The 17,565-nt window shown below is 46.9% G+C and overlaps 1 protein-coding gene across 1 annotated transcript in view; it reads right to left on the bottom strand.

Annotated features, from left to right (window-relative positions):
* Positions 1-17,565, bottom strand: part of DGLUCY (D-glutamate cyclase) — a 60,414-nt gene that overhangs the window by 28,828 nt on the left and 14,021 nt on the right. The window contains 8 exon segments of the mRNA XM_055555898.1: positions 3,634-3,647; positions 7,347-7,532; positions 7,534-7,562; positions 11,375-11,548; positions 12,876-12,909; positions 12,912-13,028; positions 14,213-14,332; positions 15,796-16,075. Of these exon segments, the coding sequence (XP_055411873.1) occupies positions 3,634-3,647; positions 7,347-7,532; positions 7,534-7,562; positions 11,375-11,548; positions 12,876-12,909; positions 12,912-13,028; positions 14,213-14,332; positions 15,796-16,075 (954 nt within the window).

Here is a 17,565-nt window from a genome sequence, read left to right as displayed (position 1 = left end):
CCTGCAGAACTCACCCTGGACTCTTGTGTGAGAGGCACACATTTCTGCTGTGTTTGCACAAAGATTCTTGGGAATCATTTGTTAGAGCAGTGTAGCAAACTGTGACCCATACAGGCTTCCCAGGTGGCCCAGTGGAAAAGAATCCGCCTGCAATGGACGAGATGCAGGTTCACTCCTTGGGTCAGGAAGATCCTCTGGGGAAGGAAACGGCAACCCACTCCAGTATTCTTGCCTGGGAAAGTCTATGGACAGAGGGGCCTGGTGGGCTACAGTCCATGGGGTCGCAAAAGAGTTGGACACGACTGAACGACTAACCAACAACAACAATCTGTACAGGGAACACAGAAGGAGGAAGGAAACTAGGGGTGTCTCAGCTGGGGAGTCCCCTGAAGCAGACCCTAAGACAAGGGCTTAAGGGCATGAATTTCGGTGGAGAGTGAGCCCAGGAAAGAAGTCAGAAGGTGGAAGAAGGTGAAAAGCCACTGAAGGATGTGTGAGTGAGTTAACTCTGAATGCAACGGGGGCTTGGTCCTGCTTGAGATCTTCTAAGAAACTGTGTGGTACCTAAGCCAGTCCTTGGGGATGGTCCTGCTGGAGGACAGGGAGACTGGGCTGTATGCACCACCTCTATCGCTGCTGGGTGAAGGCTGCCTGTCGGGGTGTGGATGCCCGGCTCTTTCAGCTGTGCCTGCCCTGCTGGAGGAGCAGAGAGACCTGAGGCCCAGGTGGGAAGCCCATGTGCTGGGAGCACCCACTGCAGCTGCAGTGAACGTGGGGGTTCGGGAGGGGGAGCAGCTGCATCTTGCAGATGTCACCATGGCTCCCAAGCCAGCCCCAGAAGGCAGCACAGCCCCAGAGGCTCCTAACACACCGCGGCACCTTTGTCTACGCTCGGGGCACCTTGGGGCATATCTGTGCCGTGGAAGGGGGCAATGTGATTTAGAACTCCCACCCACCCCAGCAGCGGCTGATAGAAAGGGGAGGGGCCTGAGGAACCCAGTGGGCTTGCATTCAAGGTGCCTGGACCACGTGGAGGGGCACAGGGTGTGGATCCTGGCTATAGAGGAGCAGCTCCAAGTTCAGCATCTGGAAACTCACACATTCAAGTCCAGGTGCTGATGCATCGCAGCTCTGTGACCCTGGCCTCGTCCCTGGGCAGCTGTGGGACGCTGGCCTCCTCCCTTGACCGCTCTGAATGTCGGTTTTCCTACATGGAGCTAGAGAGTGCTCCAGGTGAAGGAAGGCTGAGAGGCCAGGGCCCCTCACATACCGCCCGAGGGAGTGGAAACGGGAACATTTCCCTGGAGGGTGATTTGTACCTTAGCGTGTACATTCCACTGGAGCCAGCAATTCACTTCCAGGAATTTATCCTACTAAAGTGCTCATGGGTATTTATTCTACTAAAGTGCTCATGGGTATTTATTCTACTAAAGTGCTCATGGGTATTTATTCTACTAAAGTGCTCATGGGTATTTATTCTACTAAAGTGCTCATGGGTATTTATTTTACTAAAGTGCTCATGGGTCTGCAAATGTGGTCAGAAAGTTGTTCTCTGCAGCACTGTTTGTGGTGTCAAACAACCTGCTATTAATAAAATGGTAGAACATTCATGAAATGGAATTCTACGCAAACATTATGAAGGATGTTGTGGAGACTACTTAATGATACAGAAGGGTGTTTAAAATATATTTAAAAGGGATAGAAGCAAGTTCTAAAATAGGATCATAGTGATTCCACTATCGGAGAAGGAAATGGCAACTCACTCCAGTGTTCTTGGCTGGGAAATCCCATGGACAGAGGAGCTTAGTGGGCTACAGTCCACGGGGTCACAAAGAGTTGGACATGACCTAGTGACTAAACAATAACAACAATGATTCATATATATGATATATATATTCATATATATGTATATATATGAATATATATGATATATATATTCATATATATGTATATATATGAATATATATTCATATTGATATATATATTCATATATATATATCATATATATGATATATATATATATATCATATATATATACAGACACATACATATAGTGAGTGCTTCCCTGGTGGCTCAGATGGGAAAGAATTTGCCTGCAATACAGGAGACCTGGGTTCAATTCCTGGGTCAGGAAGATCCCCTGGAGAAGGAAATGGCTATCCACTCCAGTATTCTTGCCTGGGAAATCCCCTGGACAGAGAAGCCTGGCAGGCTGCATTCCATATTCCATGGGGTCCAAAGAGTCAGACATGACTGAGTGACTAACATGCAACACATATACATACTCAGTCTTATAGAATCAAGGCTGAAGAAAAAGATTTTAAGGACAAACATAAAATAATGGTAATTTAATGGTTACCATTAACAAATAATAATGTTAATAATGATTAATTGTGATGGGATCACGGTTATCTTTGTTTCTTTCATGGTTCTGATATTTCTACAATAAACATGGATTAAAATTTCTCTCCACTGTTGATAAGTGGGGAGATGAATATAACATTTTAAAGGGAAAAAATGGGAACATAACCCATTTCATAGGAGGTGGTGAGTGCCAATAGAGAGAATAGGGAACTTGAAACTTGTCAGCTTGAAAGCCGTCCCTCCACCTATGATGATGTTATTATTAATACAAACATCACGATGATCAACCCGGCACTTCATCTTCCCCAGACACCTCAAATGCCAGCCAATGTCCTCTCAAAAATGACTGAGTGGCTCCATTATTATGCCGAGCAACTAGTGTTCAGTACACGGCCATCAATCTTACGTCTGCTTATTTAATACAGTGGGAATCGGGAGGCTCTGTTGTTCTTGAGGATTAAAGATGTTCCGTAAAAGTCAGTATCGGCATATCCGGACAGTCATTAATCTGCCTCTCCCCCGAGCCTCCCTCAAGCCTTGACACAGCGTCTGCACAAGCGCTGAGGGGGTTGCTGTGGACGCCCTCCTAGAGCATTTGTATTAAGCAGCCGGAGCACTGGGTCTGCAGTGAATTTACTTCCCAGTTACTTTTCTTTTTTTTAATCTGAGCCAATGGCAGGATTCGGAATACATCTGCCCTCATGACACTTGTATTAGCAGGAGGGCTGTCAGCTTGGATGAGAATGTTGGTGAGAGCAAGTGTTGCAGATTTTCTAAATGTTTTCACCCAGAAGGCCAACTATGTCAGATACTCTGTGTCTATGCAGACAGGAGCAGTGACCTCTCTATGTGTGAGTCCTCAAAGGTGTATTTTTGTTGAGCACATATGCAAAATTTACTGTGCTTTTGCATGTAAAGGAAACTGTGTTCTCTGCAGAATGAATGAATGAACAACCTAACCAATGGACAAGCAAAAAACTATGCCCTGTGACTTCACAGGAAGCTTTGTTACTGCAGACCCCTTGTAACTGGGGGGCAACCTTTGCTTCCAGGCCCAGAGAAGACAGCAGACATCTTATTGTTTTGGTCTTACTTTTTCAAATTTAAATTTTATTTATTTTTAATTGGAGGGTAATTGCTTTATAATATTGGGTTGGTTTCTGCCATATATCGACATGAATCAGCCAGAGGTATATGTATGTCCCCTTGCTCTTGAACCTCCCTCCCACCTCCCACCCCATCCCACCCCTCTAGGTTGTCATAGAGCACAGGACGTGAGCTGCCTGCGTCATATAGCAAATTTCCCCTGGCTGTCTAATTTTACATACGGTAACGAACATGTTTCAATGCCACTCTCTCAATCCGTCCTACCCTCTCTTTCCCCCACATGTCCACAAGTCTGTTCTCTAGAGAGCAGACATTTTTAAGGCTGACCTGCACCGTCGGATTCTGGGCGAGTGCTGGACAACAGCAAAGGGCACCCAGGCTGACTGCTCCACAAGCCGGCACAGGCATGGTCTCTCTAAGTGGCTGCCACCCTAACATCACCATGGTCGGCTCTGCCTGGGTCCTGGGAGCCTGGCCCGGATGATCAAATTCCCCAGCTGGCTTCACCGCTCTGCTCTCCACAGGGCCCTCGCCACCATCAAGCATGTATCTGCTCGGGAAACAGGTGTCAGGTGGGCCAGCAGGGAGGTCCCCAGTGCCTTCTCCAAACATTCAAAGTGCAAAGAACTCGCAGTTCTGGAACCATAGCCCACAAGAAGCTACAGAAGAGGAAACGAGGTATGAGCCAAGAGGATTCTTTTCACTGCCCAGGCGAGACTGTGACACAGCATTTAGACTTAGATTCCAATGTTGTTCTTCAGTCACTAAGTTGGGTCCAACTCTTTGAGACCCCATGAACTGCAGCATGCCAGGCTTCCCTGTCCTTCACCATCCCCCAGAGTTTGCTCAAACGCATGCCCATTGAGTTGGTGATGGTGTCGAAGCATCTCATCCTCTGCCGCCCATTTTTCCTTTTGCTTTCAATCTTTCCCAGCATCAGGGTCTTTTCCAATGAGTTTGCTCTTTGTATCAGGTGGCCAAAGTACTGGAGCTTCAGCTTCAGCATCAGTCCTTCCAATGAATATTCAGGACTGATTTCCTTTAGGATTGACTGGTTTGATCTCCTTGCTGTCCAAGAAAGGGACTCTCAAGAGTCTTCTCCAACACCACAATTCAAAAGCATCAATTCTTTGGTGCTCATTTTTATGGTTCAACTCTCACATCTGTACATGACTACTGGAAAAACCATAGCTTTGACTAGATGGACCTTTGTCGGCAAAGGGGTGTCTTTGCTTTTTAATATGCAATATCCAATACCTACTGATCATGGGCCTTGGAGTCAGTGGGCGTGGGTTCAAGTTCTGCCTCAACCATCTAGGTATGTGGACTTGGGTAAATTTCTTAGCCTTGTATGCCTTAATTTCCTCATCTGTTAAAGGAGGTTAATAATAGCTGCCTCATCAAGTCACTGGAGCAGTATAATAAGTTGAAACATGTAAATATTTTAAGCATATGCCTGACCTACAGTGAAACTGATTAGATGATACCTATGAAAAACCAAGAGAGTTCCAGAAAAACATCTATTTCTGCTTTATTGACTATGCCAAAGCTAAGTCAAAACTGTGTGGATCATAATAAACTGTGGAAAATTCTGAAAGAGGAATACCAGACCACCTGACCTGCCTCTTGAGAAACCTGTATACAGGTCAGGAAGCAACAGTTAGAACTGGACATGGAACACTGGTTCCAAATCGGAAAAGGAGTACCTCAAGGCTGTATATTGTCACCCTGCTTATTTAACTTCTATGCAGAGTACATTATGAGAAACGCTGGGCTGGAAGAAGCATAAACTGGAATCAAGATTGCCGGGAGAAATATCAATAACCTCAGATAGGCAGATGACACCACCCTTATGGCAGAAAGTGAAGAGGAACTCAAAAGCCTCTTGATGAAAGTGAAAGAGGAGAGTGAAAAAGTTGGCTTAAAGCTCAACATTCAGAACACAAAGATCATGGCATCTGGTCCCATCACTTCATGGGAAATAGATGGGGAAACAGGGGAAACAGTGTCAGACTTTATTGTGGGGGGCTCCAAAATCACTGCAGATGGTGATTGCAGCCATGAAATTAAAAGACACTTACTCCTTGGAAGGAAAGTTATGACCAACCTAGATAGCATATTGAAAAGCGGAGACATTACTTTGCCAACAAAGGTCTGTCTAGTCAAAGCTATGGTTTTTCCAGTGGTAATGTATGGATGTGAGAGTTGGACTGTGAAGAAAGCTGAGCACCGAAGAATTGATGCTTTTGAACTGTGGTGTTGGAGAAGACTCTTGAGAGTCCCTTGGACCGCAAGGAGATCCAACCAGTCCATTCTAAAGGAGATCAGTCCTGGGTGTTCTTTGGAAGGACTGATGCTAAAGCTGAAACTCCAGTACTTTGGCCACCTGATGCGAAGAGTTGACTCATTGGAAAAGACTCTGATGCTGGGAGGGATTGGGGGCAGGAGGAGAAGGGGAGGACAGAGGATGAGATGGCTGGATGGCATCACCGCTCGATGGACGTGAGTTTGAGTGAACTCTGGGAGTTGGTGATGGACAGGGAGGACTGGTGTGCTGCAATTCATGGGGTAGCAAAGAGTCAGACACGACCGAGTGACTGAAATGAACTGAACTGATTATTCTTATTGCCTATTACAACCTCAAGGAGGAGGAATAATTTTCATTACCCTTGTTACACTGATGAGGAAGCAGGTGGGGAGTGGCTGTGAGGTCCACACCTTATTTCTTTCCTGAGCCTTTGCCAGCAAAACAGATTTAATTTTTCTACGCACAATGGCGCCCTCTGTTGGCCATCTTGGATTAGCAATTCAGCTCTTAAATGAAGATGTTGCTGGGAGTTCAAAGCCCCTCAATCAGCTCTCAGCAAACCTCCTCCTAACTGGAACCAGCAGACCCCTGCTGGACTCCACCAATGCTATATCATGTCTAGAAAGTCAGAAGTTTTCAAAAGACTGTCCTCCGAGGCACCATAAACAATATACATGTTGGCTGCAAACTGTTATAAGACTGTCTCTGCAGGGTCCCGCCCCACCAGGATCCCCCAAGGAGAAGAAACTCAACCCTCCAGTCCTGTCTCAGCTGCTGGGCACACAAAATCTAGTCTACACCAACCCTGGACAAAGACACAAAAGAGAAAAATTAGGGACAATATTATATAACCGATGACACTGGGAAAACGGTGGCAGTTGATTATGTAGGAAACATTTCTCCCCTTTTCCTCCCTATTCAACCCCAGTTTAGTTCTGGATGGGAATGTGCCCGCCTCTCAAACTCTCATGTGTTTAGTGTTGAAAATTTGGGAGAAAAACATTAGAAGAAAACAAAAATCATCCACAATCACAATATCCGGATCCAAAATCATCCACAATCACAATCACCATCATTAGTATTTTGGTGCATTTACCTTTTCAGGATCCATACATAATATTAGCATTAAAAAGTCATACTGTAGATAGAGTTTGCATGCTGCTTTTCCCCCTGAACATTACATAATTGATGAATTTCTCTAGGTCTCTGAGGTATGACTGCTTGGTTTCTGTTTTTTTTTTTTTAATTTAAATTTATTTACTTTTAATTGGAGGATAGTTGTTTTACAATATTATGCCGGTTTCTGCCGTACAACATGAATCAGCCATAGGAAAATATATGTCCCCTACCTCTTGAACCTCCCTCCCACCTCCCACCACATCCCACCCCTCTAGGTTGTCATAGAGCACTGGATTTGAGCTCCCTGTGTCCTAGAGCAAATTTCCCCTGGCTGTCTAATTTTACAAATGGTAATATATGCGTTTCAATGCTACTCTCTCAATTTTGTCCCACCCTCCCCTTCCCTGTCTGTGTCTACAAGTCTGTTCTCTATGTCTGCAGGTGTGACTGGCTTGTTACCTGGGTCGATGGCAATTATCATCTCCAGTTCGCTGATTCTCTGAATGGCTGCAGCTGATGCCGTGCTGTAGTGCAAAGGATCCTGGGAAATGTGATGGCTCTCTGGAATTCCCTCAGGGGTGAGATGTCTGGTTGGAGTCGCTGTACCCTTCAGGTTGGTTGTAACTGTGCGACCTTGGTGCGCTGGTGAAAGCCAGTGGGGTCTCTAAGGCACACAACAGGAGTGACTGAGCCCAGCCCATTTCATCAAACCTGTCCATTCCATCAAGTTGATGGGAAAAGATGGCACCCACGCCTGGACTCACCCATTAGGACTCCTTACACCATTACTGGCACCAGGGCAGAACAAGTTGGCTTATGGCTAAATCAAGTTCCATTTTAACAGGGGACCCCCAGTTTCAGGAAAGTGATGATACGTTAAATGTGCAGAAAGAAATGAGGTACCCACCGCCACAGCTGGGGCTGTAGTTTCTTTCAATAAAATCCCATGGATATCAGAAAGGACCTGCTGAACCCTTAATTATCCTTACCCTTACAATTGCTGAACCCTTCAAGCAATCTAACTTTACTTTGCAGCAGATGTTAGATTTGCTAACAAGTAGCTTTCTCTGACGGAGAAGGCAATGGCACCCCACTCCAGTACTCTTGCCTGGAAAATCCCATGGATGGAGGAGCCTGGTGGGCTGCATGCAGTCCATGGGGTTGCAAAGAGTCGGACACGACTGAGCGACTTCACTTTCACTTTTCACTTTCATGCACTGGAGAAGGCAATGGCACTCCACTCCAGTACTCTTGCCTGGAAAATCCCAGGGATGGGGGAGCCTGGTGGGCTGCCGTCTATGGTGTTGCAAAGAGTCGGACACGACTGAAGCGACTTAGCAGCAGCAGCAGCTTTCTCTCAGGGGCTTCCCCTCAGAGTGGTAAAGAATCCACCTGCAACGCAGGAGGCACAGAAAATGTGGGTTCAATCATTGGGTCGGGAAGATCCCCTGGAGAAGGGAATGGCAACCCACTCCAGTATTCTTGCCTGGAGAATTCCATGGACAGAGATGCCTGGTGGGCTACAGTCCATAGGGTCACAAAGAGTTGGACATGACTGAAATGCCTTAGCACACACACATGCAACTCTCTCTGAACACAGCTTCTATTTTTCTCATGTCTCATATATTTTGCTTTAGTTTATGCTAATTTTGTCCTTTTGAAAACTCTTCCCTACTAGACCCCAGGCAGTGCGATACACTGTAGTGTAGTTATTAAGAACATGGCTTTAGCGTGGCGAACACACCTGAGCTTGAGATGTGACTTTGTCCTCTCTAAACCTGCCTCCTTAACTATAAAATGATAATGCCTCATATGGTTGTTGTAAGAACTGAGCTGGAAAATGCACGTGAAAGTGTTTAACAAAGTGCCTGGCCCAGTGTAAGCCCTGGGTAAGTGATGGTTTGCATCACTGAACCAGGTGCTGTATCTTATTCATTCTCATGTCCTTGACCCTGGCCTGTTAGGTGCTTGCTGCTGCTGCTAAGTCGCTTCAGTCGTGTCCGACTCTGTGCGACCCCATAGATGGCAGCCCACCAGGCTCCCCCATACCTGGGATTCTCCAGGCAAGAACACTGGAGTGGGTTGCCATTTCCTTCTCCAATGCATGAAAGTGAAAAGTGAAAGGGAAGTCACTCAGTCATGTCTGACTCTTCGCGACCCCATGGATTGCAGCCTACCAGGCTCCTCCATCCATGGGATTTTCCAGGCAAGAGTACTGGAGTGGGGTGCCATCGCCTTCTCCATTAGGTGCTTAATCCACACTATACTTCATTTAGACCTTCTGCTTTCTTCAGTGTCATTATTATCCTTGAGTACTCCATCTCCACTCCTCTGTATGTTTCCAGGGAAGAGGGGCCATTGCCTTTTCATTTCACAAGTGCACACAATAACTGCTCAGTGAATGCAGATATGAACTGAGCAAGTAACAGCATCTTGGATCTCACAGAAAACAGTAAAATTTCTCAGACCTAACAGAAAGCCAAAGTCAGGAAACTGCAGAAGGAAAACCTATTGACAATAGGTTCTAACAATTAAGTTAGAACATCAAGCGTTCTAAATTAATTTTTAGCCTTGATGTAAAGGATAAGAACTAAGGATTTTGATGAATCCAATCATTGGTTTTATGTGTTTTGGACAGAACCTAAAATTGGTCACTCTAAAGCCATCACACATTAGAACAATCAGTTCAGAGTATGACATTGGGTTTTGATCCATCAGTTGTGAGATGTGTAGCACTTAATCTATTGCTAATAAAAGTTTAAATACTGAAGTCTGAGCAGGAATTTTCTTGCAAGTCCCTTGGACAGCAAGGATATCAAACTAGCCAGTTCTAAAGGAAATCAACCCTGAATATTCATTGGAAGGACTGATGCTGAAACTCCAATACTTTGGCCACCTGATGTGAAGAACTGACTCATTGGAAAAGACCCTGATGCTGGGAAAGATTGAAGACAGAAGGAGAAGGGGAACAGCAGAGGACAAGATGGATGGCATCACCACCTCAGCAGACATGAGTTTGAGCAAATTCCAGGAGATAGTGGAAGTCAGGGAAGCCTGGCATGCTGCAGTCGAAGGGGTCGCAAAGAGTTGCACACAACTTAGCGTCTGAACAACAACAGCAGGAAGATTCAAGGTGATCCCTGACCAGTGGTGTCATTTGTTCTCATTTACAATCAAATATGCTACTGAAAGCCAGAACTGAAGGGTTACCATGTGCTGGGACAGTGGCTGCAGTGAGAGCCCTTCTGCAGGGCATTCCCCTGGCAGGGGGAAGGGGAGGGCTGAGACCTACGTGTGGGAAGATATTTACTGCCACTGGGTGGATGTGTACACACTCGGAAACGACCACAGGCTCCCTGAGGACTACATCCTGTCTCCTGCAGCATCTCACTCCTAAGATCTGGGTACACAGTACGTTTCCAGTATGTTTACATGAAATAAACAAATGAATGGAATCCTGTGTTTCTTGGTGTTTATGCCTCCTCACCATTTTAGAGATAATCTTCCCCTCTCATGAGGTCATTCCGATAGCCAAGCTTCCATAAAAGCTTGAAAAATAAATTGAAAGTAGCACTAAATTCTATTGTTTGTAATATAAGCCAGGCTGACCTGGCTAGAATTTTCTTCTGTCTAGGACAATGGGCTGCAACAGTTATTTTTAATGTTTCTGTCACATCCCTACCTAACTGTGTGCTAGCTAGGGCGCCCTCGTGTGTCACTTTATTGTAATATCACCCTCAGCCTTCGAAAAAATGGACTGACCAGTGTCTGACAAACACCATGTGAAATGCTTCGTTTAGTTGCTTGTCTTCACTTTGGCTTTCAAAGCTCCACCAACGTCCAAAAATGTCCCCAAAGGTCAAGCAACACTTTGGTCCTTCTGTTGGAATGGGCTGTTAGCCTTTGCTGATAGAAATATACAAGAAACTAATACGATATTGTATGGGGCTGGCCAAAAATTTTGCATTCAGTTCTGAAAGATGGTATGAAAAACCCAAACAAACTTTTTGGCCAACCCAATAAATCAACTATATTCCAGTTTAAAAAAAAGAAAAAGGAAAAAAAAAACCCATGTTTGAGCTGAAAGTCAAGCTCCTATGGTGGGGCCCAGCACTGGAGTGAAAAGAACAAAAACAGATCTTCATTGTGGGCTGCACTCCTGTGTTTTATGACTTTATTTCTTAAGTCATTGCTTAGCCATTTGCTTTATTTCTTAAGTGTCAGTGCTTAGCCACTCCGTCATGTCCAACCCTTTGCGACCCCATGGACTGCAGCCCACCAGGTCCCTCTGTCCATAGGATTCTCCAGGCAAGAATACTGGAGTGGGTCGCCATCCCCTTCTCCAGGGGATCTTCCCTACCCAGGGATCGAACTTGTCTCCTGCATTTCAGGCAGATTCTTTACCATCTGAGCCACCAGGGAAGCCCCTAAGTCATTGCACCATAAGCCTTATTCACTCAGGAACTGGAGACCCACCCAATTCTCTCCTAGGTCCGAGTAACAGCCCCCTTAAGCCCAGACATAATGCAGCTGCCGACAGCTTTGAGAAGCTGGTCAGCTGAGAAGGCCAGAACACTGGAACACGCCCAGGCTGACACACCACAACCTCCCCGTAGTCAGGTTTGGAAAGATCTCTGATGCCCAACAGTTCTTCTGATGGAAAAAGAAAGTGAATCCCACGGGGTTTTGTACTGGCTGGTACAATCCAATTTGGACCCATTGAGTAGTTTATGGTTCTTTCTCCAAGAGGAACTCCAGTCACAGAATTGCTGTAAATTGCATTGGAGAAGGATGGGGAGGAGGCCAGAAGTCTCTTTAACAGCCCAGGATGCGTGCTGACTTCTAATCCATTTTGAGAAGAATAGTTGCGACTGTAGCCCCCCAGGCTCCTCTGTTCATAGCATTCTCCAGGCAAGAATACTGGAGTGGATTGCCATTCCCTTCTCCAGGGGATCTTCCCCACCCAGGGATGGAACCCGGGTGTCCCACAATGCAGGCAGATTCTTTACTGTCTGAGCCACCAGGGAAGCCCCAGTTTCAGAGCATGGAATCTGAAATGCCTAGTATGATTTCTGGGGCAGACTTGCGGGCAGTTTTTGCTCAGCATTGCTATCATACAGATCGCTAACAAAACCAGCAATCTTGAGTTTATCTTGCTAGAGACTGTCACATGACCCAGACAGAAACTCTGTGGCTTGACCACCAACAGTGTCCCTACCAATGGCCATCAGTACTCAAAAAGGACAGCAAAGATGGGTGTGCTGGGTACCATCCATCTACTAATGATAAAACAACTCAGCAGACCCTTTGCTGTGGGTGGTCCTGAGACCATCTTTCTGTGAGCGAGTTGGCAAGTGCCACCTGCATTTTTACAGAATGCGGGCTTTGTCTGATTTTGTTTGTTATGCGGCTGAGCGAGTTCAATTATGCTGAACTCTGACTCTCACCCAAGCCCAAATCCCAAGCTCTTATCAGGCCTCTGAGAGCCTCCAAGAGGCCTGGGAAGATTCCACACTTGGATCTGTTGTTCACTTGCTGTCAGATTGAGTTAATACACTGGGGATCAGTGGCTTTCAGTTCAAGTTAACATTTGGAAAGAGCCGTCCCCTGCTCAAATACGCCACCAAACAATAGCCTAGATTAGTGGTTACTATGATTTCAAATCTCAAGACAAACAACTCAGCTGACATTCCCTACCACCTGCTTCCCCTACCCCAGCTTCATTTGACGTTCACAGGGACTAATGGATGAGGCTGGCTCTACAACCAAGGGCATTGCCTTCAAACCTGAAGGGCATCTGTAAGCCCAGCCCTAGTACCGCTGCTGGAATCTGGGTCTTGTCCAGGACCTTAACTCCTGGGACCTCTGGGAAAGATGAGGACAAATCAGGGGAATTCAGGAACACAGCAAGTTCCTGTCTTCTTGGGCTGAAGTCCAAGTGCAGCTGTCAGAACCATGAACGAGAGTGGACACTGACCTGGGTCACCACTGTGAATGGGTTTGTCCTTGCTCACCCGGGCATGGACCAAGTGGCCTGCACCAGCCTTCCCAGCTTGTCCTTGGGAGCGGGCATCATTGTGACCACAAGAGGGCAGCAAAAGCCAGCGATGATGGCATAAGACACAGCTGTCTGCCAAGAAATCAAGTGAAATAAATATATATAAAAAAAGAATCAGCACAGATCAAAGCCCTGAGCACTGAGTTCAAGGCAGCAGAATGAAGGAAGAAGTCCAAGAAGCTATCAACGAGAACACAGTTTCTACTTTTATGTGATGTCGAGATGAGGAAGATTGCTGGTAATTATCTAAAACAGAATCTTAACATTGTATGTGCCCTGGACCCCTTTGGTAGTCTAATGCAGCTATGGAAGTCATATTTTTACCTGCATAAAAGGAAATGCATAGGATTACAAAGGAAACCAATTATGTTGCAAATGCAGTTATCAAATTATGAAAAAACTGTGATATGGCAATTCGTATGTGTCTTCATTAGCAACTCAAGGAGCAAAATGGCAGACCTCTGCCTGGAATTTTGAAGTGGTGATCTGCGTATAGGATATTTCTGAGATATCAGGAAGGAACTTCAGTGTGACATGAAAATGCCTGATTTCTCTGGACAGCCACAAAATCACCGGGTCTGCTGACATGGTGCAGCGTTTTCACTGCATTCATAATGAAAGGGAAAGCTCAATTTTAGTTTGAAGCTATGAAAATTAAAAAATAAATTTTTTTCCCACCCAATTTCATGGATCCTCTGAATTTTCTCCATAGACCTCAAGGGGCCCATGAAGGCCCCTGGAGAATCAGAGGCAGAGAGTCCATAGGGAGTGGGAACCTCCAAAGGGGACCCAGGGTCTCCTCTGCCCCCCTGCATCTACAGACCCCTGCTCACTCCTCTTCCTCAGCAGAAGCTGCCCAGGGTGACCTGTGTGACTTTCACTGATGAGGTTGTTATTTTTTCTTCCTGAACGGTTTCTGGTCCCTGAAGTGGGGCTTATGAAAGATTTAGTACATGGCCAGGAGGCTAAACCACCGGGACAGTCCTGGCAGCCACCTGAAGGGCTTGCTGTTAGCACCCTGTCGGCAGCAGGATGAAACCTTGGTGTGCTTGCCAGGCTCGGGTCTGACTAACAGCACTTGGGAAGGGCATATGCCAGGGAGGCTCACAGGAGACAGGCAGCGCTCCCTGAAGCCAAGGAACCTCCCTGGGAGGTGGGGGGGTGCTCACTGCATCCCCTCAAGGCCATCAACTGAATCCACATGGCAGCCTGGCCATTTCTCCCAGCAGAGGAGTCAGTGTTAAACAGAATGCTACCTGGTAAGCACTGAACTGAGGTGTGGCTAAGCCATGCTCTATCAAGCACTTCCTGTGAGTAGCGACGGACACTTCCATGCAAAGCATCTTGGTAATCGTCACACCTCCACTCTGGGCGTTCTGCAGATGGGAGCCAGGAGTCCTGGGTTCCAGCCTGGGATTTGGGCAGGTTCCTTTCTCTCTCGAGCCTCCGTTTCTGCATCTAAAATGAAAGGCCTGTGTGAGTTTGATGCATGAAGCAGGGCACCCAAAGCCGATGCTCTGTGACAATCTGGAGGGATAGGGTGGGAGGGAGATTGGGTTCAAAATGGGGGGGACACATGTACCCCTACAGCTGGTTCATATTGATGTGTGGCAAAAAATCTCAATATTGTAAAGTAATTATCCTCCAATTAAAATGAAATATAAATTTATTTACTTATTAAATAAATTAATAAATAATAAAATAAAATGAAAGGCCGCCCACAATGAACCTCGAGCCCCTTTCAGCTCCTACCTGCTATAAACAGTGGTATGTTCCCGGGCCCAGCCAGCAGCTGCAGCTCTGCCCCCATCCTTCCCAACCTTCAAGAAAACTGCTCAGACACAGTTTTCACACATGAAAAGCAGCGATCACTGTGGGCAGACTTGTTCCTCATTCAAGGCAGCTCGGGCCCTTCCGGCAGGAGCCCAAACCCGGCATGTTTCATTTTAATTTATTTATTTTTGATCTCAATAGGTTTTGTTTTTGTTTCATTTTGCTTGTTTGTTGGCCATGGTACGCAGCTTGTGGGATCCTAGTCAGGGAATTCTCCAGGCAAGATTTAATAAATGTCTTGGACCCAAGATGAAATCTCCAATCTGAGACTGCCATAAAAAAACCTGGGTGTTCCTGGTTGCTCCAGTGGTTAAGACTCTGCACTTCCAGTGCAAGGAGTGTGGGTTTGATTCCCTGGTCGGTGAAATAAGATCCCACGTGCCACGAGGTGTGGCAAAAATGTCAAAAGAGGAAGAAAGAAACCTGGGGCCGGCTGTTGACCCTGGCTGCCCATCCATTCAGAAGCAGAGTGAATTCCCAGACGTCACATGAGTGTCCGGAAGGGGTTAGTGGAGTGAGGGACCTGGTTCTCTCCCCACCGTGACAGGCTGTGGCTGGAATGAAACCTCAGGGACACAGCAGGGAGGTGGGCCCATGGCAGGCAAGTCCTGGAGACACGGCCACGCTGTGCTTGTGACCACCAGCAGCTGCCTCCGGCCAACAATGTGACCAGCTTCCCTGACAAACATCACCCAGCAGTGAGCAGCCTGCTCAAGGCTCCACCACAAATCCCTGGGCATTTACCCAGCCAGGCACATCTCCCTGACACCAGGGAGCTTTTTCAGAAATCTCACTGCGATGCCCAAAGTCAAAGGAGCCGGACAAATTCCCAGCAGGCTTGGTTTACACAGCACAGTAATCTGTCCAGAAGGGCTGGACCCCCACGTTCAGGGGCAGGCTGGGTGCTCGTTACAGACCCAGCGGTGGGCAGGGGAGAGGCTGGTGCTCCCATTTTCCAGAGGAGGAAACAAGCTCAGAGAGGCTCACTGCCTGTCCTGGGTTGCACAGCTAGGAAGGGGCCAGAGCTTAGGTCTCCTTCCTCCAGTGTTCTCCCCACCGCAGGAAAATATAAGATAATCCACATTTTCAGGTCACTTTGCTCCCATGGACCAGTCCCTACCTTGTATGCGGGCAGGCCCGCGTCCTCCCAGACCCCTCCCAGGGAGAAGCTGCCCCCCAGGAGGAAGGTCACCGGGTCCTTCAGCTGCTCCAAGGACTCCTCCAGCGAGGGCAGGCTACCCGTGTACACGCTGAATTCACACTCCCCAAACTGGGGACAGCCCATCCTGGGGACAAAAAGGAAAGCTTGTAGGCCCCCAGGCTCAATATGGACTCTGAAAATGTACTTTTTCTTATTTATCAGATGAAAGCTTTTAAAAAAAAAATTGTGGCAATATGTGTGTGTATATATATCTCATAAAATTCACCATTTTAACCATTTTAAAGTACACAATTCTGTAGCATTAATTACATTCACAAAATTCTGCAACTGTCATCACCATTCATTTCCAAAACTGTTTCATCATCCCAGACAGAAACTCTGTGCTTAAACAAGAACTCTCCAATGGCACCACCCTCCCTGGCTCCTGGTAACCTTAGTTCTACTTTCTGTCTATGAATTTGCCTCTTCCTGGAACCTCATGGAAGCGGAATCACACAATACTGGATAATGCGTTTTTAAAAAGAGCTGGGCAGAGAGAAGAGGACGTCCGGGTATGAAATTTCAGGTACCAGCATCAAGGCGGGGAGCACAGGGTTGAGCAGAGGGCCTTGTTCGTATCTTTCAACTCTTGTCAGACTGGAAACTATTAAATCAGCGTGAAGATAACGTTGCTTCTGTCTCCACTCTATTATATTTCCTGGAACCTGGACCAGAAACCAGCCAAACCAGCACGAAAAAAAACAATGGTGCCCTCTCTCCCATGGAGGCAGGACCCACAGACCAAAGGGATGAGGAAGCTCTCAGTGCCAGCAGTGGAGAGACCTTCTCATTCTCAGAAAAACTCTGCAGGGTTGAAAGTCTTTGGTTATAAGCCTATTCTTCATTCACTCCAAAACCATTTTGCTGAGTCATCCCACCCTGCCCGACACAGGTCAGATGACCACTATAGGGATGGACAGGACACCAGCCAGCCTTTCAGAAGCTTGAAATCCTACATCGGCAGTTGAGACGCCACTGAAATCAGATGCTTGCAATACAGAGCAGTGAGTGCCAACTGCCTAGATAGAGGAATGACTTAGAGAAGGGAGAAATCCATTCTCTCCCACAGATGGATGGGGTTCTGAAGGATGAATAGGAGTTTGCCAGTTGGAGGAGGAAGAAAGCACATCCTAGGCAAAGGAAGCAGCGTGTAAACAGCATGGAGGCATTGAGACCCGAGGAGCCCCTGAGATGGCAGTGTGGGAGGGATGAGTCAAGGAGCTGACGGTGGGCTTATGTGGGGGCTCTGAAGGACCCTCCGACTCCTGGAATCCACAAATGATAACAGAAGAATGCTTCTGGGGGCTTCTTTATGGGGAGAGTGTTAGGTATGACCAGAGTGTCGGGGTGGGGTAAGCACTGGGCCAGGGCGTGGTCACTACTGGCCTGATACCGGGTAAAGGACGAGTCACGAGAAGGTGCCGAAGAACTTTAAATGAGGAAGTCACGTGATCAGATGCGGACAAAATCACTCCAGTGGGAGAGAAGCAGATGGGAATGAGGGGTGGGGGGGAGAGGATGAGGGAGTAAGTAGCACCAGGAGAACAATTAAGACGTCCTCAGAGTTTAGGGAGA

This window comes from Bubalus kerabau, chromosome 19 (assembly GCF_029407905.1).
Source record: "Bubalus kerabau isolate K-KA32 ecotype Philippines breed swamp buffalo chromosome 19, PCC_UOA_SB_1v2, whole genome shotgun sequence".
Taxonomy (NCBI): domain Eukaryota; kingdom Metazoa; phylum Chordata; class Mammalia; order Artiodactyla; family Bovidae; genus Bubalus; species Bubalus kerabau.
This window is presented reverse-complemented; position numbering and strand designations above follow the sequence as displayed.